The sequence below is a fragment of the Haemaphysalis longicornis genome, unplaced genomic scaffold (assembly GCF_048455015.1).
Source record: "Haemaphysalis longicornis isolate Haplotype H1 unplaced genomic scaffold, Haemaphysalis longicornis Haplotype H1 scaffold_9, whole genome shotgun sequence".
In the NCBI taxonomy this organism is placed as follows: domain Eukaryota; kingdom Metazoa; phylum Arthropoda; class Arachnida; order Ixodida; family Ixodidae; genus Haemaphysalis; species Haemaphysalis longicornis.
Window position 1 is genome coordinate 148,280,703 of NW_027526460.1, and position 26,619 is coordinate 148,307,321.

General features: G+C 45.4%; 1 protein-coding gene across 1 annotated transcript in view; it reads left to right on the top strand.

Annotated features, from left to right (window-relative positions):
• Window positions 1-307: 307 nt before the first annotated feature.
• Window positions 308-26,619, top strand: part of LOC144151356 (proclotting enzyme-like) — a 73,945-nt gene continuing 47,633 nt past the window's right edge. The window contains exons 1-3 of the mRNA XM_077682377.1: window positions 308-469; window positions 21,439-21,466; window positions 22,863-22,990. Of these exons, the coding sequence (XP_077538503.1) occupies window positions 428-469; window positions 21,439-21,466; window positions 22,863-22,990 (198 nt within the window). The 5' untranslated portion in view covers window positions 308-427. The remainder of the gene's footprint in view (window positions 470-21,438; window positions 21,467-22,862; window positions 22,991-26,619) is intronic.

Sequence of the window (26,619 nt, forward strand, 5' to 3'; positions counted from 1 at the left end):
ATAGACAAGCGGGGGAAGTCTACGATATTGTCCCTACTACGACGCATTAGCGCGCGGTGAACCCTGGACTATGCTATTATGTTTGTGTTCTTGCGCCTACCCAGAAGCGCTCCCCGCTGTTGCTATCGGTGTAAGAAAAACGTATAGCTTACGGGACTAAGTAAAGCGATGTGCGGACAATGCGAAATTTCCTTTTTTTTTTTTCTCGCACTCCGTTTTTTTCTTTCCATAGAGGATGACGTATTGCGCACATGTCCACGGCCGAAGGCGTAGGCGCGATAAATAACAAAATAAGTGAGCGCCCTCGCAGCATGAGCTGTTTTCTACTTGTGTCGTACGAAGTAAGGCAGCAGGCTAGCAGGCGCTGACATTGGGAAGTCAAAAAGCAGCCGATAAGACATTCAGAGGCAACACTTTCAGATGCAGGATGACGTTTCAAAAAGCAGCGGCAGTTGCACTTTTCTCTTTGGTGAGTCACTTTCCCGGTACATTGTCGCACTACATTAAAAATTTTAATTATTTTTGTCTCTAGCTTACTTTGATGCCTTGTCTAGCACAGTTGTGGCGTGTGAAGGTTTAATATGTTTTTTGTCTTTATAGCGATTTTCAAATATGCATTTTTTAAACTTCTTTCCCCGAACTAAACCGCTTTTCAGTCACTACGCGTGCTTACTGCCTCAGCAATTACTCGCATATTCCAGCCCATTGATCCCACATTTTTGCATAATTGGGTCTAACGTATTGTTTTCTTCGAACATTCGAAAATCACATTGTAATGGTGCGAGTAACGTCAAGCAAGGATCAATAATGCTTTGTTTGTTACCCAATTTGTGCAAGCTACCGAAAAAAAAATAGTTTTTGGTTACACAAAAGCACGCGGGGTGTCCAAAGGCGGTAGAAAGTCTTTTGTTTGTTCGTGCATTGGCACGGAAAGCACCTCGAGCAAAACGCCCTCAAACCTTCTTTGTGCTAGAAAGAATAATTATGTAATATTCTGGGATCGTTGCGATACAATCAGGATCAAAAGACGTGTGTTCGCATGCATTTAATATTTCCATATTTTTTTAAATGAATACAAAAAACGCGATAATGATATAGCGATCGGAACGTTTTCAAGAACAGTACGTGCACTTTGCATTTATGATCGTACTTCCCAATGACTAATTGGTCATTACTAATGACTAATCGGTAATTAGTAATGACTAATACCAATTACAAATTCATGGCTCCCCAGGCTATCACGATGACTTATTGCCTATTAGCTTCAGCCGAACAATAGTACAATGATGGACGTAGTTTTATGCTCTATGAGTAGAGATCTTACTCTTCCGGTCCTGACAGGCGGATAGTGTTTCGGAACACAAGTACTTAGGCATAATATTTCATGAAAACGTCTTTAAGCTTGCCGTTATATAAAGCGCTATATTTGGCAGCACATTGGCACGATGAGTTTATTTATTTATTTATTTATTTATTTATTTATTTATTTATTTATTTGAAACACTCCCAGTCTTTTTTGAGACGAAAGCAGGTGGGTATAGATAAATAGAGAGGTACAGTAACAGTAAGAATAATACCGTGATAACATAGCATTGCTGATAAAAGGAAACATGCAGGCTTTGTTTACAAAGCTAGCTGTTGAATGCCGAAAAGAAAGAGAAATTGCGCGACATAATTTTTGCCACAATTATGAAGGAACGGAACTATTAAGTCTGCAGATGTGTTCATGTAGTGTTTCGAATAAATCAAACTAACAAAGATGACAGCAGGAAAATATATTGTTAAAGAAAGCATAAGAATGAATTAAGGAAGCAGGAGCGAATTGCGCCGCGGCCGTGAGAGTAAAACTTTTCCCTCATGGTCACCCTACCGTTTACATGTACAGGGAGCTGCGCCTAATTCATTCATGAAACGCCCACATCGCATGCAAAAGATGAGCCTGCGGTTTATCCATAGACTTTAGCAGTGATTGTACATCCCCTTACTTTCAACAAGAATGTATACTTGGTGTCCAATCTTTGTATTATGATGACTGGCTGAATTTTGTTTTGTCAATTTCAAAGCTAGCTGCGTACGCTTTTTTACGTACAATGACACTGCATTGTTGTATAATTACTGGCATGAAAACGCTGTGAAAATACGAGACAAAACTAATTATGGCACGCAATCACTCAAACGGCAAAGTACATTTCTTTTGAATGGCTGGCTTTTCGGTATTAAAGGAGCCATGAAGAGAAAATACAAGTTGGGTTTATTAGAAAGGCTGCTTAGTCCCGATAACAATGATACCAATATCATCGCAATCTTCAAACAAATAACGGAGATATGAAAGAAAATGTGTGAAGCAGTCGCGACCCCCTAGCCAATTTCCCGCAACTTTTCTATGACGTCACGGAACCTTGTTTGTGCGATTGGCGGCCGCCTAACTCACCTGTCGCGACGACAGATGACTGGACGTCTATAATGGAGCCTCTACTTCCATTTGACCGCATCACTTGAATGCTAACGTGCAGTTAACGCACTGAAAATTATGTTTTATTGTTGGCCCGTATGACGTCATTCTTGCTCATAACACGTCACTGTGGCGCGAAATTTGAAAGTTTTTAAATACTTCTTGCTTTTTTTTCGTCAAAAAAACATCTTTTGGGGCTGTAATGGAGCTGAGTGAGATACTGAATCCTAGTTCTTTCAAATTAAACGAAGTTGTATTTTCTCTTCATGGCTCCTTTAATCGATAGGAGCGAAGTATCTTTGACTATATAGCTACTTTTACAGAGAAAACAAGTGTATTTTCTGCATGAAGCGTGACATTGTTCAAATTGCTTTATCGCCGTTTTTCTCGTCTCTTTTGTAGTCGTTTTTAAGGTATTATTTTCTTCTTTCTTTTTCAAAACCAGTCTACTCCAGTGACGTTCTTTTTGCTTACGGTAATTAAAGCTGCCACCATGCATGTCTTTACATTTTTAGGCACGTGTACATACTCTCTTTTTTCTGTATTCAGCAATGCAGCGACTTTCCCCAAATGGATTGCGTCCGAATTATTTCGTGCTGGCGCGTTAGTCGGGGGTCTAGTGCAGCTGCCTTTTGCAGCAGCGCCTTTGCGATTCTTCATTGTCCCATGTCGGCAAATAATAATAATAATTGTATAAAGACCTCCTCAGTTTCCGGATATATTTATATTTTAATGACATTGTCCTCCGATCTTGCAATTTCGTGCCGAGCTGCTTATAAAGTCAAAAAAGTTTTTATTGCGCAAGAAGAAATTAAAGCTCATGCAGGACATAGCCGACTTTTGCGCACGAATTAACAATGGTAAATGCAGTGTCTTTATGAACGACGTATAAGTGCTGAGCATGTGTTTATCGTGCTCGTATACAAACAACCACAACAACAACAAAAAAACAAATTGGATTTGTGGAACATCTTTAGCTATCCGATCACTTCTCCACGTGCTCACCATCATATCATAGCCACGATAATCAAGCTCAGCATGATCAACAAACGCCTTGCTTCTGTTTCACTGCAGGGAAAATTCTTTCGTATGCAGGCATTCAAGAGACCGTATCCGAACTCCTTCCTTGCACCTTATATGTCGCCCTTTCACATAATTTTTTCTTGCGCTGCACTTCCGGTGTGGTCCTTCACTAGCCACACTACTACTCATGTGTTTCACCTCTTTTCGGCCTTCCGAACCCCTTGTGTATCTGAATAACACGTTTGCCTTCTTAATCTCGCTTAGGGTGCCGTCTACACAAATCTGTTCCATCATTCATGATGTTTAGCGGTCATTCTAGCGTAGAAAGGAGGAACAGGTTACGCTGAAGACTGCTTCCTAGACGGGGTGACTATGTGAAGATGTCAATTGGGGCAAAAAGACTTCTCAGTTTTCAATGCGAAATCATTCGTTAACTATGTTGTTCTAAAATCCCCAGCCCACAGCACACTTGAGCTTCAGGTGTGTTGAGGCGTCGTATCACGGCTGGTGCGCGGTGGACGTAGATCGCTGCGAGTCGTCGTCGTTTTGCTTACGACAGGCTTGGTAGCGTCAGGTGTGCGTCGTTCCGAGTGGTCGTCGGAATATTCGTTCGGGGACTGCGTCTGGGTTGGATGGGGGCGTCGGGGCGTGGTCGTTTCCTGAATCTTGGTCGTCGGTGCGTCGTTGCAGGGTTTTTGTTTTTTCTTCGCAGTGCAACTTTACCTCAAGAAGCTGCTGCTTTTAGTTTCCCCTGCGCGGACTGGGGGACCTTCTACGTGCGAAGTCGGGGTTTCTGCAAAGCCCGGGCGACCCGTGTGGATAGGGCGACGGCGAACAGTTAAAGCGCGGCGGGTGTCGGCTGGTCTCGGATAGGTATTCAATTTCGTTCGGGAGTTGTCCGGGCAAACGGCGGAGTGCGTCGACGGGGAAACCTCGAAGTCCTAGTCACTTTTACGGGCTGCCTAGGTAGATGTAGCCGGTTTCGCCTCAGTGGTAGCACAGCGGACGATGGTCGGCGATTCGTCACACGTCGGTCTTCCTTGGGATGGAGTATGTTGCACTACCGGGGGTCGTGAGGCGACAGCGGACGGCAATACGGCGGGGCATCCTGACAACGAGTTTAAGGTGGCCGGGGTCGACGAACTGCTGCGGCGTAGGCCATAGCTTGCGGCTCGTGGGGTGCTTGCGGCCGCGTAGGAGTGCCCAGCGCTTCTGGCACTGCTTCCTGGATCACGTCGCTCGGTAGGCGACTTAGGGTGGCGGCGTCATTGGGAAAAGTTTCCGCAGCTCCTCCCTGACGCAGCATGGATCGTCTCGCGTAGCGCGTCCGAGCAAATTTCACTGTCGGTGATCTCTGTTATGAGCACATTTACCGGGCGGTAGTACTGCCGTGTACGAATCTCAGGCGTCTTCTCCTTTGCGGCTGCCGCAGATGGGAATACGGCCACTGTCTTGGGTATTTTATGAACAAGGCAAGCGATTTAACAAAACTTGTTGCTGAGCTAGTTGTTACATACTTAAAGAAAGAAGAAAACGTGGAGCAAACTAGGCGTGGATGAAGAAAACAAGGTAAGACAGGCGCCTGTATATATCTTACCTTGTTTTCTTCGTCCACGTATAGTTTGTGCCACGTTTTCTTCTTCTTTTAAGTATGTACCAACAAGCTCAGCAACACGTTTGTTAAATCATATTTCTTCTACACTGAGCTCTTTTTTGTGTTGGCGCGTGTATCTGTCTTACCTTGTCTTCTTAATCCACGTCTAGTTTGCGCCATGTTTTCTTCTTTCTTTAAGGCAAGGGAAGAGCTCTTGCCCCGCGCATAAAAAACCGTAGCTTTTTGTCTTCCGCCATTTCAGGGTCTGCACAGCAAAACGATCTCATCTCCTCGATGAAGGTCACGAACCCTTCGTTGGTGTGTTGCGTTCGAGTTTCAAGAAAAGGCGCAGCTCACCCCGGTGCTGTACGTCTTAAGGAACTCGCATTTGAATTGAGTCCGGTTGGTCAATTAGTTCTCCTGGTTGCCGAACCGAATTCGAGCTGCATCTTTAAAGCAAAAGAAAACATGCCGGCAAGTTTCTTCGTCGTCCCACCTGCTGAAGATCCGGGCGCGCTCTAGCTTCTCCAACAATTTTTCTTGGTCATCAGCGGGGGCGCCCCCGAAACGAAGGCGGTTCCCGCGGTTGTTGCAGGACGATTGGAGAAGTTGCTTCGTGCACCATGGTGGTGGTTGTAGCGGTCTTTCTCTTGGGTCTTTCTGGTAGGAGACCAAACACGGGCGGTAACTCTTGCAGTCCGTGGCTGGTTCTAGCTGGAACCATAAATAGTGCGTAATCCACTCATCCAACAGATGTCACGTAGCCAAGGACGACGTAGGTTTCTTCAGGGAACAAAACTTTATTTAGGCGAACCGAAGTTGTGCTGCGCTAAGAACTCAAAAGATTACACACTAGCGACGAAGCAGTAAAAAATGGGACATACGCAGGCCAGGTTCGGCGAGTCGAATCCGCGGTGTTGGCCTTGCGAGCATTTTATCTTTCGGCGCGATTGCTTCTCCAACCGTCCAATTACATCGAGAGCACTGGAGATCCGATCTATATAACAATCTCTTTTGAAAGAAGGTTATTCCAGGCTAGTGACGCTAGGGCAAAACACTCGCTTCATTAAATAAGATAGCCCGTGGGGCATACAAAGGAAAGGTAAGGACACACGCACTTCGCTTAAAAAACAGATAGCACAGCGGGCGCCGCCGAACGGTAGAAACAAAACACAGAAGTAATCAAACAGAACGCATAGTTCGCGGCAATATACACACTCTATTGCCGTTCAGTGTAGGCTTTCTGGTTGGTTGGTGTTAATGTGAGTACTAGGGTCTCACACGACTGAAGCGAAGCACGTTTGAGGGTCGGTTGAATGAAGGTGTTATAGGCGAATAAGTTAAGCGCCATATCTTGCCGCGATCATTCCAGAAGCCTAATTAGGCTCATAATTGAGCTAGTTTATGTAGAAGATGCATAAGGTCATAACCACACATTAAATGTAAAAGATCTCCGGATTGGCATTTCCGAGCTACGTACATCACCAGAGTCTTCATAATTCAGGCACATAATTAATATCTTTTGCACCTTGTCTTAGTTTTAGCAAGGGGAGAATTTATAAAAAAACAATCGGTGGGGCTATGGATTCTAGAACAGGATTCAGTCACCTGCAAATTACTTTATTTTTCGTTATGTCATGATACGAACTCATTATACAAACCAATAATAGGTGGCCTAAATATAATTGGGCTAAATAACTGTAACAATTGACGCATACTGATAACTGAGACCCGTCATGCTGTGTAAAGCAGCTTTTAACTTACAAAGTTTTCCAGCACGTTTCCGGAAAAATGTTTAATTTCAGTTTTAAAAAGTAGGAGTCCTGGTAGAATGCCTATATCACGGATCATCAGCTTGAGCACACAGCAGTTTTACCATTCTGGCAAAAGACAGATATGAAATTATCTCTCCATGCGGGCAAGAAGTTGGTTTTTAGGATGGACCGCCATTTGGCCATAAGTAAATCTAGTTTGCCGGTAGTTGTACTTGCACTGTAATTTTATGCGGTTATTGTAGCAGAAGCGTGAATGTAGAGTGTAGGAAGTAAAATTTCTTGTTCCCCGTAAGCACATGCAGATATGAGTACTGTTGTGAGCAGAAGTATTAAAATGTCATAGGACACCGGAGCAGTATTTGAATTGTCGCGACATGCTTAATATTGTTCTCATGTCTTTCACTAACATGTTACAACGCCACAAAAGCAGCTGAGGTTGAATTACTGATAAGTGGCTATCAAAAAATCTACAGTACTGTTTTCTTTGGGTGGCCAGAATTGGCGTTGAGCAAACCGCCACGTTGTTTTTCGTTGAACAGCCTCGCGGTGGAGGTTCCACTTGACCTTTTTCTCGCCACTCACTCAGGTTCGTGAAACCCTGCGCTGCCATTGGCCTTTGTCGCGGACTCAACCTTGTGTTTTCTCGGCGGATCAGTTTCAGACCTTTCGTTCGTCAAGTGACAGCTTGCAGGTCTTTGTTCGTGCGAGCAGATACGGGCTGATTAAAACTATATATTTGCAGGGTTGTCTGGCTTAAACGGTGGGCGAAGCTTCAGTTACCACGCTATTTCGCTTAAAATCGTTAAAGCACTGCCTGTAATACTGTGTGCACTTTCAGTGTGAAACAATTGGCTTCGTCACAGCGGCGAAGGTTGAGAATCAACATAAAAATCTGGAGTGGCACCGCTCTTGAATAAATCCTCAACCTATAGCGCTCTTGACGTAGGCGATCAAGGTAGCGCACGAGCATGACACGTTCAATACAATATGACGGACTTGCGCAAACTTTAAACCTCACGGAAACGCAACTGTGTTCACATCTGCCCACGTCAACATCAAAATATCCAAGGCGTATTTTTTGTATTATCAGCTGAACACAGCCTCGTCACGTACTGGAAAATAATGTATGACGGCTTTGCTCGCTTCGCCGTCATCGTACAAAATACAAAATACAAAACCTAAGTTACGACAGAAGAGTAGCTACGCCGTGCGAAAGCGTCCTAACATCTGGAAAATATAAACCGTGCATACACTTGTAGAGCGAAAACTAACGCAGTATCAAAGCCTTTAAAAGTTAGCTGGCGCTCGTCACAAATTGGGCTTCGTTATTCCCTTTTATTCTTGGTCAACACACTACTGTGATGACCCTACTGTAGGCTGAACTTTAACAGCAAAGACCGATAGAAAAAATAGCAGAGCAGTATTTCATTAGGACATGTAGACAATAACCATGGTAAATAACAGTTGGCTTAGGCCGATCATGCGCACGTACGTAACAACTTTTGTACTTGTTTATGACTACAGGAGTTCGGCTTGTGTTATAACTCTTTCTGAAGGGCATCATTGTCTGAAACACTGAAAAATTCTGAACACAATGGAAGGTCACGTGACGTTTTTGACGAGGGATTTTTTCTAAGAGGGAAAATCATCTTCTAGTTGTCCAGGGCGCATTTAGTTGCTGCGGTCTCATATTCTAGGAGACGTAGCATTTAGCGTGGTGATCATGGCAGGCCTTACGTGTAATTTATGAAGTGGTTTTACTCAAAAAGGATATAAATGTTTATGTATCATCTGCAAAGTTGGTCTGCAAAGTTTGTCTCTGCTCTTGTTGCTCGTTTATTGCTCGTGTTTTGCGTTATGGGGTGTTCAATAGGAGCCCAAATCTGCGTACCCATGACATTTTCTTTCTTTGGAGTGGACCGTCTTTGATGTTAGGCGTTTAGTCACTAGTCCCATTGTTCCCAACGAAACAACGTCTCACTAACGCTGCCGTCTAGTATGGCTCAGTAGGATAAGTTGAGCAGTCGTACGTCTCGACTAATCCCTGTCATTAAATTATTTTTGAAGCCGTGCAAACTTCCCAGATGCAGTCACTTTGATGGGTCTACCAAATAAATTTGTTTCGGCGGCGCCAGCTTTCTGAACGAACGTGTTTGGCAACAAAAAGTGGAACGTGTTTGACAACAACAAACAGCTTGTAACTGCGCAGAAAATCGCTGTGGCCCATTTTAGGCGTAACAAAAGGAATGTCTCTGTCGGCAGCCTGCCAGTTTTTTTCCCGCTTCTCCTAGCACACATTACAATTAAGACAGATGGGATATTTATAATACATGGTGAACTTCGAACAAAATTGTTTGTTAAGGCATGGACATGCGTATTACGTTCGCAATGAGTGGGTGATTTTCGGGTATAATACCCCTGTCAAACGTGCCTATTTAAGTGAACTTTAAGTGCAGAGTGCACACGGCTAAAATGTCATTCGGAAGCAGCTAAACGGCAAACGCAAGACAAAAAAAAAAAAAACCTTTTTACAAGGAACGCACTTTAAGCTGACTATGTTCCCCAAACACACTTTACCGAGGTCAGCTCGAGGAGTGAGTAATCTCGTGAGCAGAAGTCCGAAAATTGAGTAAAACAACAAAAATAGCGAGTGTTTAGATGATAATGAGTAATATTAAAAGTAAATTATAAATATATTTATTATTTACTTTTACAAAAAGAGAAGCAGTGACGAAAAACAAGAAAATAACCTTTATCTCCACGACTAAAGCCCCTTCAACCGTCGCGATTTGAATTTAATGCCCTCAAGCTTGAATCTGAGTCACCAGCCAAGTGCTGTTGCCCCGTGACGGTACGCGAATGTTCAGGGTGCAAGCGCTAGCAATGGTGAGTCAGCGTGTATGTATTCAGCACTTGATTCCTTTTTTGATGGTTTGGCTCAAATTAATAGAGGTCCTGCTGTATTCTACACTGCATAACTGATTAAGAAGCTTCATGCTAAAGACGCAGCGCGCAACGAGGCCGACGTGCGCGCTGCTGCGCGCACGTACGCGCAGCTGCGGCGGGTTAGGAAGTTCAAAAACTAGCAGACGATGCAAGGGGAGCAGAAGAGGGGTGGAGAGGAGGAACTTCTCGCTACTTTTCTAAAAGCCGATGAATTGATTTTATCCACGACGTGCAGGCGTTGCCTGGTGAAGTTTTGTTCCACGGCGGCCGTTCTCTGCGACGTTCTTGTAGGTGGTTTCTTGTGGCCCTTTGGTTGTGTTCGCGCTTCAGCCTTCTCTGTTATATTCCGCACTTTTATCAGATTATCAGACTTTCAGATAATTTCCCCCAAAACGATAATGCTGCTGCTATTCGCTGCGCAGTGAATAACAGTGAAGATGTCAGCGCCGGTGTTCAGTCGCCATCCCGACTCCGTTTTTTTGTGAACTTAAGCAAGGCGCCGATTGCGATTTTTAACAATGCGAACCGAACGAAATGTTTACATTGTTTTTCACGTGATAAAGAGGGGGAATTTGAAGTAATTTTCGTAATATTTACGCCGGCTATCGTCACTGACATCACGGCCAAGGGCACTTTATTTCGTCGTTTACTAGCGCGCAGCCAAGCTGTCATTCGGGGAGCCCGAGTGCACTCGGCGTAAGTGCACTTAAACAGGCACGTTTGACAGGGGTATAACTCAGTCTTTTCGACGAACAATCGCGGAGCGCTATTTTGACAACGTGCTTAAAGATGTTTAGTGTAGGCTGTTTGCAGTTTTCCGTGATGCAAACGCTCAAAAAACTTCGCCGAATATTACGTGCCGCTATAACGTGAAATTCGGGCTTAGCTTTTTATTGCGATAATATCTATTTTGGGGGGATTATGTATGTATTCACATTACCCGGAAACAAAAGTAAATCAAAACTCAAAATTATAGGGACAGGTAAGTCTTCTTGGGTGCTTTGAAGGCAAAGGCGTTGTGGCTTCTGCATGCAATAATTATCAGAGTTCTTTTCTCCTGCATCGTGTTTCCGTCTCTTTCTTCACTTTCCTTTCTCCGCCAATTTGGCGTGAATCGCTTCCACAAGCGGACTGGCGACCCTTCATGCCACAGCTTGTCCAGAATCAGACTGCTTCGTGGCTGGCGTACGCCCATTCTACTCACGTGCCGTCATGTTCACCTTCCTTGCGATAAGACGTCAGCGACCTACAGACTGGGCTGACTCTTGTTCCAGCGCTTGGAATTTGCTGAGGAAGCGTGGTGGAAATGCACTGGGGTGCTACTCTGGAAAGTCGGGTTCGATCCCCATTCGAGCTATAATTTTACCAAATTTTCTTTTCGAATTGATTGATTTCCTTTATAAAAATTCATACACATATACAAATGTGTATATATACATATATATACACAAAATCCACGGAGCAGTAGAACTTTGAAGATGGTAGAGAACACAAGAGAAGAAAAACTTCGAACAAGGTAAAAGCACGATTGTGGCCTACGTTTCAGCAAAGAGAACTTGCTTTCCTCAGGGCAATCTCTCGCCTGGCAGGCACGGTTTATATAGGGGTAGAACGAAGCACAATCGTGCTTTTACCTTGTTCGAAGTTTTTCTTCTCTTATATATACACATATACATATACAAGAAATATCGGCATTTATACGAATGCCGATATTGCTTGTTTTTTTCTTACATTTGACACCGGCCGCCATTTTCTGCCGCGGTCAACATCGCCTTTTCGCGTTAGAGGGAACTTAAGGCTTTCGCCTTAATATTGGGGCACATGAAAATACCAACTAATTACGACGGATGTGATTATCGCGCTGGTATCATTTCAGTGTACAGAAAGAGAGGTGCTGTAGTAGTAGCCAAAGCCTTCTAGTTGACCAAAACTACAGGCCTCGCATGCCGACCGCTTGGGTGACGAGTCGTAGTAGTTCTCCCCTTTCAGGGCCAAGCCAGTCGAGCTTACACTTGTGTTTAGAGCTGCAGTTATGCACTGAACATTGCCTGGGGGCGTCTTTGCATTTTCGTTTATTGCACCTCCAAGGCCCGAAGGCGTTACAGAAGGGAGCGGAGTTAATACATAATGCAAACAAAGGAAAGGATATCAAAAACAGGAAAAATCGAGAAAACAAAACAAAACGAAAACGAGGATTAACGAAAGTGTCTTTTCTATGGCATTTTTAAATGCAGACAAATGGGTTATGCTAGCAATTGAGGCGGGGAGGTGGTTCCATTCATTGGTGGTTTTCGGAATAAATGAGTAGAAAAATAAATTCGAGCGGCACTATGGAGCGAACAATTTATGGAGGTGACCAGTTCGAGACGATATATATGACGGTGCAGAGAAAAGTTGACTTCTTAATTCCGGATTGTAATAGTAAATTTTGTGCAGTAGAACTAATCGTGCTAGTTTCCTACGGTGTGGTAGGAGAGCAAGGTTTAAGGTAGCCTTCATAGGCGTTACACTTGCTGTCTGAGAGTAGTTAGCAATAATAAAAAGTACACTACGATTTTGAACAGATTCTATTGCATTTGCTAGATATTCTACTTTAGGGTTCCAGACAGAAGAGCCATTTTCAAGCTTAGGGCTTGAATATGCAATCTTGGGCCTTGGGTCTTAAGCAATATTGGGCCTTATTGTTCTCTTGTCCAAAAATATGTGCTTTTCATATGTGCAAAGATGCTTAAAGAAGCGATACAACATAAGCGATCACTCCAGAAGTGGTTTTATTTAATTACATAGCATAAAAATGCATTTAAGCTATGCCCTGCCACAGCTGCACGTGGCCAAAAGGTGTGCAAGAAGAATTTCACTACAATCAGATTACAAATAAAAAACCACAATCAGTGGTTATTTAACGCATCTGAAATTGCAAGTCAGCATGCCCAACGGCGCCTTTCGAGCGTGTTATTGGGCATGGTTAATTTTTCCCCGGTAAAAATTCTCTTTTTCATTCCAAATATGTTAATAACGCAAACATATTCGTCTTAGACTAACGTACCAAAAGAAAACCTGGAAAAAGAAAGTGAATACAGGAAAAAGAAGACTAACCACCTTAAACAAAAAAAGTCATACAAAAAATTGAGGAAAGAGCAAAATTTGCCACTATTGCTCAGAAACAAAGGCAGGGAAAAACGGGTTGAGATGAAAAGGTGTACGAGGCTGCTCAATAAATAAAAAGCACACGAAAAAGTGCTCAAATGGTAAATTAGGTTACAGGTACGCCACGTGAGTGGTTTCTGTTTTGTTGAGAGTAAAGAGCCCAACTATGTGTTCTTGGTACGTTCAGTCGTTAAACGTATTTGTTTAGTACAACCGCATTTAAAAAGATAATATACCTCAGCGTGACGCCATCACCTGGTCGATGTCCTTGTTTGGCACTACGTGTTTTCCTTGCTGTGCCCCAGGTGTCTTCAGCAAAGAGATTATTGGGTAAACCCAAACAAGACCATTTGTTTTCAAAACATTTTCAGCGCGCAAACGGGTTATTTTGAAAGTATAAAAAAAGCAGGAACATGTGGTGATTTCTTACAGGTCTCGTAAACACAGAGTCATGTTTTTCCCGTCGAGTACGAACATAAATCGTGCGTCGGCGCCTTAAGGTGATGAGAACAGTGATGACAAAAGCCATCTGAATGCGGGCACAGATGGCGCATTGAGTGAATGCTTTTAAACGCGAAAGCATAAATGACCCACTGAACGAACTAGCATCGGCGCCGGCGTCGGAAGCCTACGCGACTGCGAAGCATTCCATAACATGAGCTTCGTCACGTTAAAAAAATTCGTCGCGTATCTGCTCACATCTGTGCATGTCGCTGAAAGAAGTCTTCTGCACCCCTGTCATCTACATGTCTCTCTTTTCTCCCCCGCCTTTACCTGTCACGGTGCTACCCAGTCATCTAGCTCCTCCCAATATAAACACGGTGGAGGTCTCCTCCAGTGAATTCAGTTTTGCAGCGTTCTATTGTTCGCACGCCATCCATGGGAACTTGCCGTTACTGTTTACTTGGAATGTTGCTACAAGGTCTACGCTGGGGCTCGAGCTCTTTATGTGTTTTACAATTAAACATTTTTTCTACGCGTATTTTTTTTCTTCCGCTAAAATAAAGAACACATTTTTAAAAATTAATATAACACTGCCTAGTACCAGTTATGTTTAGCGAGATGGTCTGCCTCACTTGTGCGTGTGTTTTCTTTCAATAACGTTGGCAGGTATGTAGCGCGTTATCATATTTAGTGGTTTGGAAAGGTTTTGCCAATGGAAACTTCTCATTCAAGAATTCATTCCAACTGTTAACATGAAAGAATTCTGTTAACAAACCTCGATTCGGCCAGGTGGCTGAATCGACAGACAGACAGACAGACAGACGGATGGACGGACGGACGGACGGACGGACGGACGGACGGACGGACAGGCAGACAGACAGGCAGACAGACAGACAAGCAGACAGGCAGACAGACAGAGAGGCAGACAGACAGACAGACCAACAAAATTCTCGGGCGTAACTAGCCCAAGCAAGTCCATCGTCTTGAAAACAGAAGTAGCAAGGAAGTGTGTAGAAGGACGGCAGGAAAGTTAACCTGGCTAGAGCCTAGTTTGCTATCCTGCACGTGGGAAAGGGAAAATAGGCAAAAAAGCAAAAAGAAAACAGAAGTAAGATACCGCAATACTAGGCAAGGCCAGGCGGAAAGCTTAGAGTTCAGCTGTGGTTGCGAGCGCAAGGTTTGGTGATGGCATATCAAGCACGCGACCAGCTGACTTCGCGCATTAGCGTAGCAGCTTCAATTGCTCGTAGCGCTAAATCTGAATGACACCCGGGGGCGTTCGACTGGATATTAATACTCTCGCATTTATATCTCCCTCAGAGTTCTGAAAGATGATAGTCTTTCTTGGGCTACTCAAACGAAAAAAATTTGGTCTCTGTCTGTCTGTCTGTTACCCGATTCAGCCCCCCCGGCCCAACTCCGGAAGGAGTAGCAGGAGGAGGAGGAGAACAACGAACGGAAAGGCCGAGAGGTTATCCAGGCTTAGAGCCCGTATTGCAACTCGACACCGGGGAAATGGTGTTCAGGGGATGAAAGAGAGGGCAGGCGAAAAAAAGAGGATAGGAGCGGGGCCGCTCACACACTTTAGTCCCTGGGCACTATAGTCTTTCATCCAAACGTGTGTCCTTCATGAAACGCAGAAGGGCTTTTGTTGCTTTCTGAGAAGTCTTTTGTAGGGGACGATGTCCTAGAATAGGGTCTAGTTTGAACGGTTGATTGTCCAATCGGCTGAGCTCGGTGGCCAAAGCACGTCTTTCCGATGAATACTGGTGGCAACAACAAAGCACATGTTCGATTGTCTCTTCAACCTCGCAGCCGTCGCAGTGGGCACTACTGGCCATCCCCATGAGGAACGAGTAGTCTCTCGTGAAGGCCACTCCTAACACAGTCCTCAAAGTAAACTGTGATCGAAACAGCCCACACGGAAGACGGCGCTGGAGTAGAGGGACCTGGTTGTGGAAGCGCGGATGAACAAAGTCCGGTGTATTCCACTGAGTAATGGAGGTCGTGCGCGCGAACTGACGAAACACCCCAGCTGCACCAGCCCTCGAAAGCGGAAGCAAGATTCACTGTCATGGTCTGTCCGGGCAGCTGCATCAGCCAAAACATTGGCGGTTATTGCACAGGGACTTGGCGGTTACTGAAATAAAATGTTATGGCCTTTTATGACGGCCTGGTGAAATAATTCTCGAATTTCTGTCACAAGTCGGAGGAGAAGACCGTAGCGCAGGGCTGCTCGGACTCTTTGCAGGGCGCCTTCGGGGTCAAGAAGTATATGTAGTCCAAGTCTTTCCAAACCCCTAAATCAAGTAGCATGCTTCATAATTGACAATATGGTTCAGCGCAAAGAAAACATCGGGTGTATTTGAGGCAGAACATCAGTACTGAAGTGGTACTACACTCTTAGCCAAAAGGAGCAACAGGGGAGTGCTATTGCTCTTTTTGGGGACTAACTGGGTTGCCACAACCATTAGCCCCCTACGGGAGTAAATACAAGCAGACGAACAGTTACTCCCCCAACCGTTCGTCCTCAACGGACAAATGGTTGCTGAGTTCTGTTACCCCCACGGAGACGAGATAGGAACGGCGACAAAAAGAAAACCCGCTGGTGGGGAATCGAACCACTGTACCCCCGTAACACCAGCTCGACGAGCTACGAACTTGACCATAATACCAGACGGAGAATTGGGCAAAAAATGGGTAGTTAAGTACAAAACGTTTGGTACTCTGAACTTGCCGTCGTTGCGTTTATTGCTGCTGCCGGAGTTCATAGCGATGCAACAGCTTGCCCTTTACGCGCTGCTAACCTAGACATTATTGCTGAGCTTCGACTGCGATTAGGCGCTCACAAGCATAATTTTTCCTCGTAAAATAAAATAAAACCAACCACACTCGTCGTGGCAGGAGGCTGAGCGCTCTAACGACGCATCCGCTTCAGCAAAAAATAACAAGTTCCTAAAGTTCGCAGCGTACCCAAATTTCTTTGGTCTCATTTGTGCGAGTTCATGGTTGTCTGTGCGAGAGAAATAATAGGAGGACAGGGCTCATGTTTCTGCTTAGACGAAACAAATTGCGGCGCTGCTGACTTCAACTAGCGTTGGTAGATGGGGCTGTTAATCGACCAGATTTAGGGGAAATCCCCAAGGTGGAGTACGTTTCTGTGAAAGAAAGTTTGACATCCACCTGAATGCAGCAATACGGCTACAAAGGAAAGCTATACAGCTTCCTCAGAAACTTCGCAGTTGAAGAAAAATTCGTCCTGGTCCAGGATTCGAACCCGGGACCACCGCTTAACCGGAGCAGTCGCTCTACAAACTGAGCTAACCAGGAGGCTAGTCTTTTGTAGCACGCGAACGAATTGATCAACAACTCGATGTAAAGGTCAAGTGTTTATCAACCAGATTTAGGGGAAATCCCCAAGGTGGAGTAAGTTACTGCGAAGGAAAGTTTAACATCCACCTGAATGCAGCCATACGGCTACAAAGGAAAGCTATAATACAGCTTCCTCAGAAACTTCGCAGTTGAAGAAAAATTTGTCCTGGTCCTTTGTAGCTTTCCTTTGTAGCCGTATGGCTGTATTCAGGTGGATGTCAAACTTTCCTTCGTAGATGGGGCTGGAAAATGCAACCGGGTTTTACGGTTGTTGCGGCATTGTCATTGCTTTTGTACGAAAGGCATTTATGTCCCACTAATGAAAGCTAAGAGCAAAGCGCTTACCTGAAGTGCGGACTAACGATTTGCCGTTGTTGTTATGTTGTTGTTGAAGTTTGTCAACCGGTATAAACATTTGTATTCACTAGACTTAGTGAATCAGGTTATCGATTTTTCTAACACCTGCCTTCCTATGTAATGTGCGCGGAGTCTTTCATTTGCCTGTGTTATTGCTCGAGAGATCTTGGTGCGTGACGGTGACACTTCGTATTAACGTGAACAAGAGGCGTTTGTCTATCGCACATCGACGCTACGTGCCACGAGCCGCCTCTTCACTTAGACAAGGCGCTTTTTTGTTATTTGTAAAACTAAAATTTGTTCCTATTTGCACTATATAAAAGATTCTGTGTTGGCAGCTAAGTTTGTTCGCAAATCATGAAACAACAGACATATTCGGCAGATCGCATTGCAGCGATGCCATTACAGGGGGGAGTAACTGCTCGGCTTTTCGTACCCCCGTTGCTCTCTAGATCGGCGGGGTCGAACATGTTTTCCGTGAATTATGCACACGGCACGCACGCTCCCATAGTTGCTCCTCTTGAGCAGCAACGGTCGCTCGCGAGGGCTAACGGCTGTAGTTACTCCTTTTGTTGTCCTTTTGGCTAAGAGTGTAGGCAGGGTTCTTTAATTTAAAATAGATGCGGGACGTATTTTTCGAGATAAAATAGAAAGACATTAGAAATGTTTTACTCAAAGACTGAAAAAAAAGTTCGCGCTTCAGTTTGCCGTGCCGCCCCAAGCCCTACAGTAACAATGGGTCGCTGCAGATGGCGTGCGAAACCTGCGAAGGCGGGAAAATTGAATTAAATTGAGCAAACCCGCATTTCGTTTATCATGGGAGGAGAGACACGGGAGGGGAACTGCATAAGAGGGGCGGGGGAGAGAACAGAGGGAAAGCAAGGGCAGTTACATTGAAAAGGTGTCAGAAGACCGTTTTTCGATGACGACATTTGTAGAGAATTCAGCAGATACGCGGCCAAGTTTCAAGTGCGAAGCACTTAGTCGGGCCTACTCCTGCTTCCACCGCCGTCCTCCGTCCGCAGCCTAGCAACGGAGCTAGCTACCGTGCCTAGCAACGGCGCCGGATTTCCGACGCGTGAGGGCGCTCGCATAGCGCCCCCTCTCCCCCCTCGCCTACTCTCCTAAAGCCCCTTTACTGCTCTCCAGCTCGCAACACCCTCTCTCGGCGCGCCAGCCAGGCCACTACACCATATATATAAAAAAAAAACAGCACCCGGCGCCAGGTTTCGATGCGAGGACTTTGCGGCCGCAGCGCGACGCTCTACCGACTAAGCCACGGACGCGACGCTGATATCAGTGTTAGTAACGCGCCTTATATCTTTAACGCACGTCGTCAGCGGCGTGCGTTGGCGACTCAGCGGCGTTATAGCGGCTTGATAACTGCGTGGTGTACACGTGATACTACAAACCCGCTAGTTCTGCATTCTCTCACGTGACTGCGCCTCCTCTCCCTTCACTCCGGTCGGCGCTTCGCAGCTGCGGTGCGCTGCGGTGCGGTGCGCTCCTCCTCTTCCCTTCCCATTGTGTCGGCGGGCTCCACGTGCGACCGCGGTAGGCTTAGTCGAGCGCAGGCTTAGCGCAGGTGCGGTCGAGCGCGTGTCGAGGTCCGTATAAATAGCGGTTGAGAGCGCGTCGAGTTTAGTCTAGTGCGAGTCCCCTCATAGCATCACCCCGTGCTTCGCACTTTTAAGTGCGAATGCACTTTATAAGCGACCCCAAACCATCCACCGCCGGCGGCGGCGGCGTCGGCGGCGTCGGCGTCCGCAGTGCTCCTCTATATTTGAAAAAGAAACAGCATCCGGCGCCAGGTTTCGATCCGAGGACTTTGCGGCCGCAGCGCGACGCTCTACCGACCAAGCCACGGACGCGACGCTGATATCAGTGTTAGTGACGCGCCTTATATCTTTAACGCATTCAAACTACGTCGTCAGCGGCGTGCGTTGGCGACTCAGCGGCGTTATAGCGGCTTGATAACTGCGTGGTGTACACGTGATACTACAAACCCGATGGAAGAGATGGAAGAGAAGGCGGCGAGGCGGTGGGCTGCGGGGGCCGAGCGCAAGCGCCGCAAGCGGGCCGACAACCGTGCATTCGCACTTTCACATTCTCCCCCTCGGGGAAATGCGGGGGAATTTTTTTACCCCAACTGTCGCGTGATACCATTTACTAGGCAGACATCTACTTGCACCGCGGTCATACATCACCCCGGTCGTACTACGCTTTCGCGCGGTCCCTTGAAAGTCGTATTATTGGGGTTCCACTGTACCTGTAGTTCCTTTTTCCGAACCGATTTCACGTGATGATGAAACGTGTTATTGCGAAGCACGGAATCCTGATGACCTCGTTAATAGAAGCTTCAGAACCGGACTCAAGGTGCGCGTGACCATGCAGTGTGCGGCGTTTATCAAGCTCGATTCTTCACTTGTCAGCAAAATACCTTGGCAACCTTCAAACCTGCTGGAAAACCCCCGTTTCTCATGTAACACAGCCGCTAGGCGAAATAATGGATGTTGAACGATCGTAACGCGTACCTTTTTGGCTAAACGTAGCCTTAAAATATGCGTGCCAGTTACAGTTGGCCTGCAAACCAGAATAGGCTTTCAATGTAGGCAGTTTAATTCATAAGCTGTTTAGTTCAAGCTTAATTCATAAAACCTGTTTCACAAATACTCGCGTATGCTACATTTATAACTCAATTGCGATAAATTCGGTCCGCCGCCCATATAGCTGGTCATGTAGGCATGCTACGGACATGCTTTCAAGCGTAACATCATGCGCTAAAGCCGACGTCATCAACCGTAACCCGCAACTTGACGCACAATGATTATGGCACTTGTTGACACGTGGCGAGGCTTAACTGGAACGTTACCTAACGTTAAGCCTGAACGTTGGACGTTAGCCCTAACACGACAATGAGATAACTCTGGAACCCAGTGCTTGTTGCAAAGCACTAATTTTGCTCGTTATGTGCCAAGTTGCGGGTACCACTGAGCGTCATGACACCTCAAAACGAAACATGAGGCACAGCCGGCGCATACCCTACAGGTGCTGGTGTTTTCCATACTCCCATTCGGGGAAATGCGGGGGAATTTTTTTATTGTGTCCATTCGTGGAAGTAAGGTTCTCGAGATGCTCCCCTGCGACATTTGTTCCAGCAGTGGATGTCGGTCGGTTTGCGCTTTGCACACACATTAACCTCCGTTGAGGTGACGTCACAGCTTCACCTATATGTTCCCGAAAGTTTGCTCAGGTTTCACGTTGAAACAGGCTGCCACGCTGGTTCTATGTCGTAACAACTGTTGGTAAATGATTATGAGAGACGTTTTGCAAAGGATTTGCCCCGGACAAAGTAATAGTTTAGCTTCCTCTTATGCAAATGGTTTGTTACACGTGCCTGTGATCAGAGCACCACCGTTACATGATGTAGCAGATTTTCCATTGTTTTTTTTTTCGAGTGAAAGTTTCGTGATTGTAGAAACATTACAAAACAATTTTTCACAATGTTAACCCGTGAAAAAAAAAACGTGGCCATCAGCCCTGCAGACGTTAGCTTAAGACTTCTCTGCTGAACATTTAAAAACCATCGCTCGCTGCCCCTGTCCTCGTGGATAAGGTGTGGTGTATGAAAGTGGTGACTGCTTTGTTTGTTTTGTGCGCTATCTTTCTCGCACCAATATATAAGGGTTTTTTTACATTATCCTCAAGTCGAGCGACTACCGCAGAATGCCAAATTCAGAGCAATTTAGAATTTTTTGTAGTTACGTAAGTAAAACAGAAGAAACAGGGCACAGAGAATAGTTGCTGTAAAATCATTATGAAAATACAGTCATAGACTAGCCCTGTCAGGCCATTAAATCGTAATGCAGCCGACCACGCTAAACCATAAAAAGAATCTGCATCCCACTTACGGTAAAACATCAATATTTACCCATTTAGTGCATTTCAAATGGCTGACGCATATAATTATATTGAAACTTCTGTGGTTTTCACTTGATGACCATGTTTTTCTTTCTTTTGAAGTAGATTTTGAAAACTTGTTATGCTTGTGTTCACGCTTGTTTGAATTTCTACGTTTTATCTTGGCTCTTTATTGCGAATGTCCTATGTATTTTTGTTGATGTTGGTATTGTCTGCATTGTATTGTATTGTACTGTATTGTATTGTGTGTATATATTATTTTTAAAATTTTGTGCCCCTCCTGCTAAGACCGTTTAAGTAGTCTGCAGTATTGTTTAAATAAAAAAACAAATGAAAATACACAAGAATACTTGCGCATGTATCAGCCCCAAAAGGCACCGTTATCACTGTTCACTTTTTCTTTCCAGGTCGCATATTACACATGGCCCACGTCTGGTATGAAATTCAGTGTCTTTCTTTACTAACTCTAATTTACCAGCTCAGAAGCATCAGCTTCTCTGTTTCTGAGATTGCCTAATCGTTTGTTTGGGACTTGGTTCTTACACATTACGGGGTAATTTGGTGGGCCATACTAAAAAGAAAGCATCAAGATATAATTTAGATCCGGGGCAAAAACTTTGTTCCTTTGTAAAACCCCTTATTAGTTACAAGCTTAAGCTACAGTAAAACCCGCTTATATCGAACAGCGCGAGAATTGTGAAATAGTTCGATATAGCGAAAATTCGATATAGAAAGTGAAGCAAAAAAACTTACATGAGAGCAATCTTGCCGACGGAGTCACGAGCTAACGCTGAGCTCTTACCACCCTGCAGTTCACTATTGATACGATGCTTTCTCGTAAAGAAAACAATCATTTATTGGGACGGAAGAACTGCGTGAGAGTAGCCTGGTTCTTGGAGCGCAACGCGTTGCTGGTGACTGCTTTCTCCGCGGTATCTAAACAGTCGACAAGCACAAGACCGCTGCCCTCAATGGCACTGCAGTATCGCCGTAGCAGGGCCACGGCAGCGACGGCTTCGCTCGTGCTCGGAAGCGGTACGGAGTCCTCGGCGTCTTCAACAGAGCGGAGACAAGCATGGATACAAGCGAATAACGGCGAACCCAGCGAACCGAGCAAGTGCGCGCAGCGAGTGGCGCGGACTTGAAGTTCGGTGACACCGCGGCCCGGAGCGCCCAATGTGGCGCTTTCGGCTCCAACGGCATGCATGCGTGGAGCTGGTCCACTTTGCCGCGGCCGTTTTGGACGCGCCCGAGGTCGCGCGGGAGTCGCAAGCGACACCGTTGCGCGCCAATGTATTGCGGGAAAGCCTGCCACATGCCTAAGGAGAGAGTAAAATCCCGCGCGGGAGAGTTCGATATATCCATTGTGGGCAAAATCGCGTTCGATATAAAAAAGTTTTGAATGCATGTAATGTTTAGCAGAATTATACAAGGGTTCGATATAGGCAATAATTCGTTATATTCGTGTCCGATATAAGCGGGCGTTACTGTAAATGCACTGCGCTTGGTTATGAATGACATGGAGTAGAAATATCGCTTTCTTTCGCTTTGGTTATAAACAGCAAGGAATTACTGTTGCGATAATGATAGGAGTTTTGTTAGATCACAAGGGCTTGAAGTTCAGTGGCAAAATAGCTATAAAAACACAAAAAGCATGGCGCTTACTTGCATTCGTTTTCTTGCATGTATAAGAATGAGGTAAAAAGCATTACTGTCATGTCAGGTAACATCGCTGTATATTTTTACTTCAAGGCTAAGGCAACACGCAAATCTTATGGCACTAGTTTTCACCATATGTGCGCATAAGTCGCTAAAGCTTGGTCATTTTCAGTGGCCGTAAATGTCCTACCAACAAAATTTATCACACTGACTGCGGAAAAACCAGAGGAGTACATCGAAAGCCCAAACTATCCTGATGACTACTACCCGAACGACACCCAAATTATGTACAGAGTTGAGGTGAGTAAAAATGCGCCATATGTTGACTCTAAGCAGCAGCTCTGATTAAAATTTTAGCAGTTTTCACAGCTGGCCACCTGTGAATTTATTTTAAATAAAATGTTGATTATTTGTTGGTCGAAAAGCTGCAATTAGAAGAACTTTATTTTCGCACAGTTTTGGGCACGATTCCTAATAAAGACCCGAATTGCGTACCTTTCGGTATGGCGCACATTTTAATTGTCAGGCGATGTAGAAATTTTGAAAGCTCAGGTGCCACGCGCATCGACTGTTTTCACGAACTGGGTTTCCATGGGTGATACTGCCGCGCTACTGCAACTGCTTGCTGGAATGCACCTTCCAGCTTATACCATCAAATTTTCCGCCGAGATTAATATAATAGACAATTGCCATGTTGGCTACACCACCTTGGTTTTATTCCCACTGCAGCACTTGTTTTGGGAGCACCTAAATTTACATTTTGTTTAATTTCATGCACAAACAAAACTGCTCGCCCTTCATGACGTTGCTAATGTGGACAAGCATTTATCTGAAACAAATGCATTGCCCAAGACAGGGCATATATGTTCGTGGAAGTTTGTAAATGGGGCTGTCATTATGGTGTATATGAACACGAAGCCCCGCGGGCATCACAACGGCCGCCAGTTCCCGCAGCGAATCTGGCTTCCAACTGTAGCCTGTTCATGTCTGAAGCGAGGATCTTTGCAAGATGAGAAATAGGGCAAAAATAGCTTGCTTGGGGATTTCGCAAGAGTAAACAATCTCGCAGATAATGAGGACTAAAATAATATGTTTGGCCGTACCGTATGACGCACTTATAAGGCATGAAACAAGTATGTTCAAAATAAAAAGAAAAGGACTTCCGTGATCCTATAAAGATGTGCTACGTTAGAAAGTTTTCATGAGCATCGAGTTCGCCTGTTGTTAAAAAGAAATCACATAGACAAACAAGTTGCCATGCTTGCCACAACATGCCTTTTCCGTTATTCCTTTTTAATTCAGCCCGCGGCTCGCGTGGTTTGTTTGCGATGGACAACGAACAAGGCTCAGTAGGTCTTTTCCCTGTGGGTGCCTATTCCACGGGCTTCGAAATTTATCCTACAGAAAGCAGCCCTTCGAAAATTTGTTTTGTAACACACAATGAGGCGCAACAATGAATTATCTTTCAATCGTTCGTGTTCGTTGACAAGGAAGCACTATTGGCGACACTGCCGCGACTGCGTCAAAGTGGTATCGCACGGGGGGGGGCACCATTTCCACAAGAAAGCACATGGGATGACCGTGAATAACGCGGATCACATAGAATCTGCAAAGAGGATAACCTGCGGTATAGGAAAGAAGCAACTTTAAGAAGCGTTGCTACTTTCAGCGACGTTTTCACGGTGACTGCAAAGGTGAGCGTAATATTAGAGCGATGGTTGAATACGAAGCGCCTCTGCCTAATTTCCTGCGTCATTGTCTTAAGAAAAGTTCGTTTGTAGAAAATGTGGACAGAGAAGCCCTTACGACATTGAAAAAAAATCCCAGATCATGTTCATGATCGCATTGACAACAACAACAACAACAACAACAACAAAAAAAAAAAAAAACGCGCGTACCGAGGGAAAATTGCGCAAGAAGGATGTAAAGGTATTCGGCCTGGCATTAGACAACCAGGCGGACCTGCCGCTGCATTGGCATAAGCAACTGACGTGCGCCAGTTTACTCCAATTTGTGACAACGGAAGGCGTGGTCAGGTTGCACCCGGGAAGGCAGCGTCAGACATGCATTTTAGTTTAAAAAATCTATTTAGAGGATCAAGAGCACCTGAACTCCCGGGCGCGGGCGGCTGTGGAACCTGCAGGCGGCCTGTACTGCGGCCAGCACCAACTCGATTTCCCCCTCGCCTTTCTCCTAATGAAAATAAATGTGGCATCGCCTCCTCCCCCGCTTCCGAGAACAACTATCGGCACTTCTCATGAGTTGTGAATGTGAAAGCACTAAAGACTAAGTGAACACTGCTGGATTCTCCACTGGACGACGTCGCTGAGCAGCTTGGCGCGCTGGTGACTGCTGCGCCGGTGAGCGAGAAGAGCAGGAACTTCCTCCGCTTTTCTGCGTTGCTTTGCCCATACCCGCCAGCTCCTTTAATTCGGTTTTATTAGATGCGACTGCATCTCATTCACTCGCCTTGTCCCTCCATACGGCGTTGTCCGCACCTCTCCCCCTACACTATAAAAAAAATAATAGTTAGCGCGGCCCAGTTTCGATCCCACGACGCTGTGGGCGGAACGCGAGGTACATGGTGCTCTTCCCACTGCGCCAGAAAACTGAGACAGAATCAAATGCTACGAACGCGCCTTATATCCTTGACTCATTCAATATACGTCAAGAAGCTACTGATACAACGCATGATGGGGCAATGATTAACACTTGCAATAAAAGAAAAGAAGCTCCCACTTACAGCAACAATGATGGAGTAAAGGTCGTTGCCACAGCGAAGCCCCAAGCATACCACTTAGAGATATTGACCAAGATTGGCCAATAAAACATAATAATAATCATAAAACATAATAATCATACGCGTTCCCGACTCGTTTCACGTGATTTCAGAATCAATCCAACGGAAACACCAAGTGAACCCCACGATGCGTCGCATCTACACAGGGTTCCCCTCGCGGGGAGGTGGGCGCAATTTTTTTGACTGATTTCGTTGATTGATTGTAGGGATTAACGCACAGACGCAACGCAGGCGATGGGGCGCGCCTAAGTGCAGGACTACGGATAAATTTTGACCGCCTGGGGATCTTTAACGTGCGCCGAAATCTCGCACACACGGACGTTCTTGCTTTTCGCTTCCATCACGAAAGCGGCCGCCACACCGGGAATCGAACACGCGTCCTCGTGCTCAGCAGCACAACGCCTTAGCCCCTGAGCCACCGCGGCGGGTGGGTTTTGCTTCAGAATCACGCGTTATGAGAAACGCGTTGCACGTAGTGTGACTTTAGTAGCCACTACAAACGCTGACGCCGTTATTTCTGGTCAACGCGGTATTTTATGCGTTCGCAATAATGCTATTCTGGTGGAGCCGTACCACTTTTGATAATATTCTATTTTAGAAATACGCATTAGAACTAAATGACGACTAATAATTCTTCTGGTAACTTCCACTCATCTCGAAATGAATTTAATTAAGTAATCGAAGTAAATAGGTTCATTTAGCAGATCTATTTTTTATTCCAAATTCTTGAGGCGCGTTGCAAAGATGAAGTGTCGAGGTTGCTGACAACAGAAATTCGATGCCGGTGAGTTGGTCGAAATGTATTCTTGGAAGCAGGGTCCGAAATAAGGAGAGTGAAAAGGGTAGTGTCCATTTTTTGTGTGTCCCCTTTTCGTGTGCTGGTACGGAGAAAGGTTGCTGGCAATCAAGGCGGAGGGGATAGTTTCTGAACGAACCGGACGCTGCCTGTGATGGGAAGTAAATAAACTCAGATGGGTACGGTAGGCTGATACTTCATGGTTGAATCTGTGAATAATGCGCATGACAGAGCACTCAGCAAATGAAAAAAAAGGGATCACGTCCAGGTGATGTCAAAGTGTCGAGCGGCGGGAACAGAGTGAGACCTTATATACACTGGAGGAAGATAAAA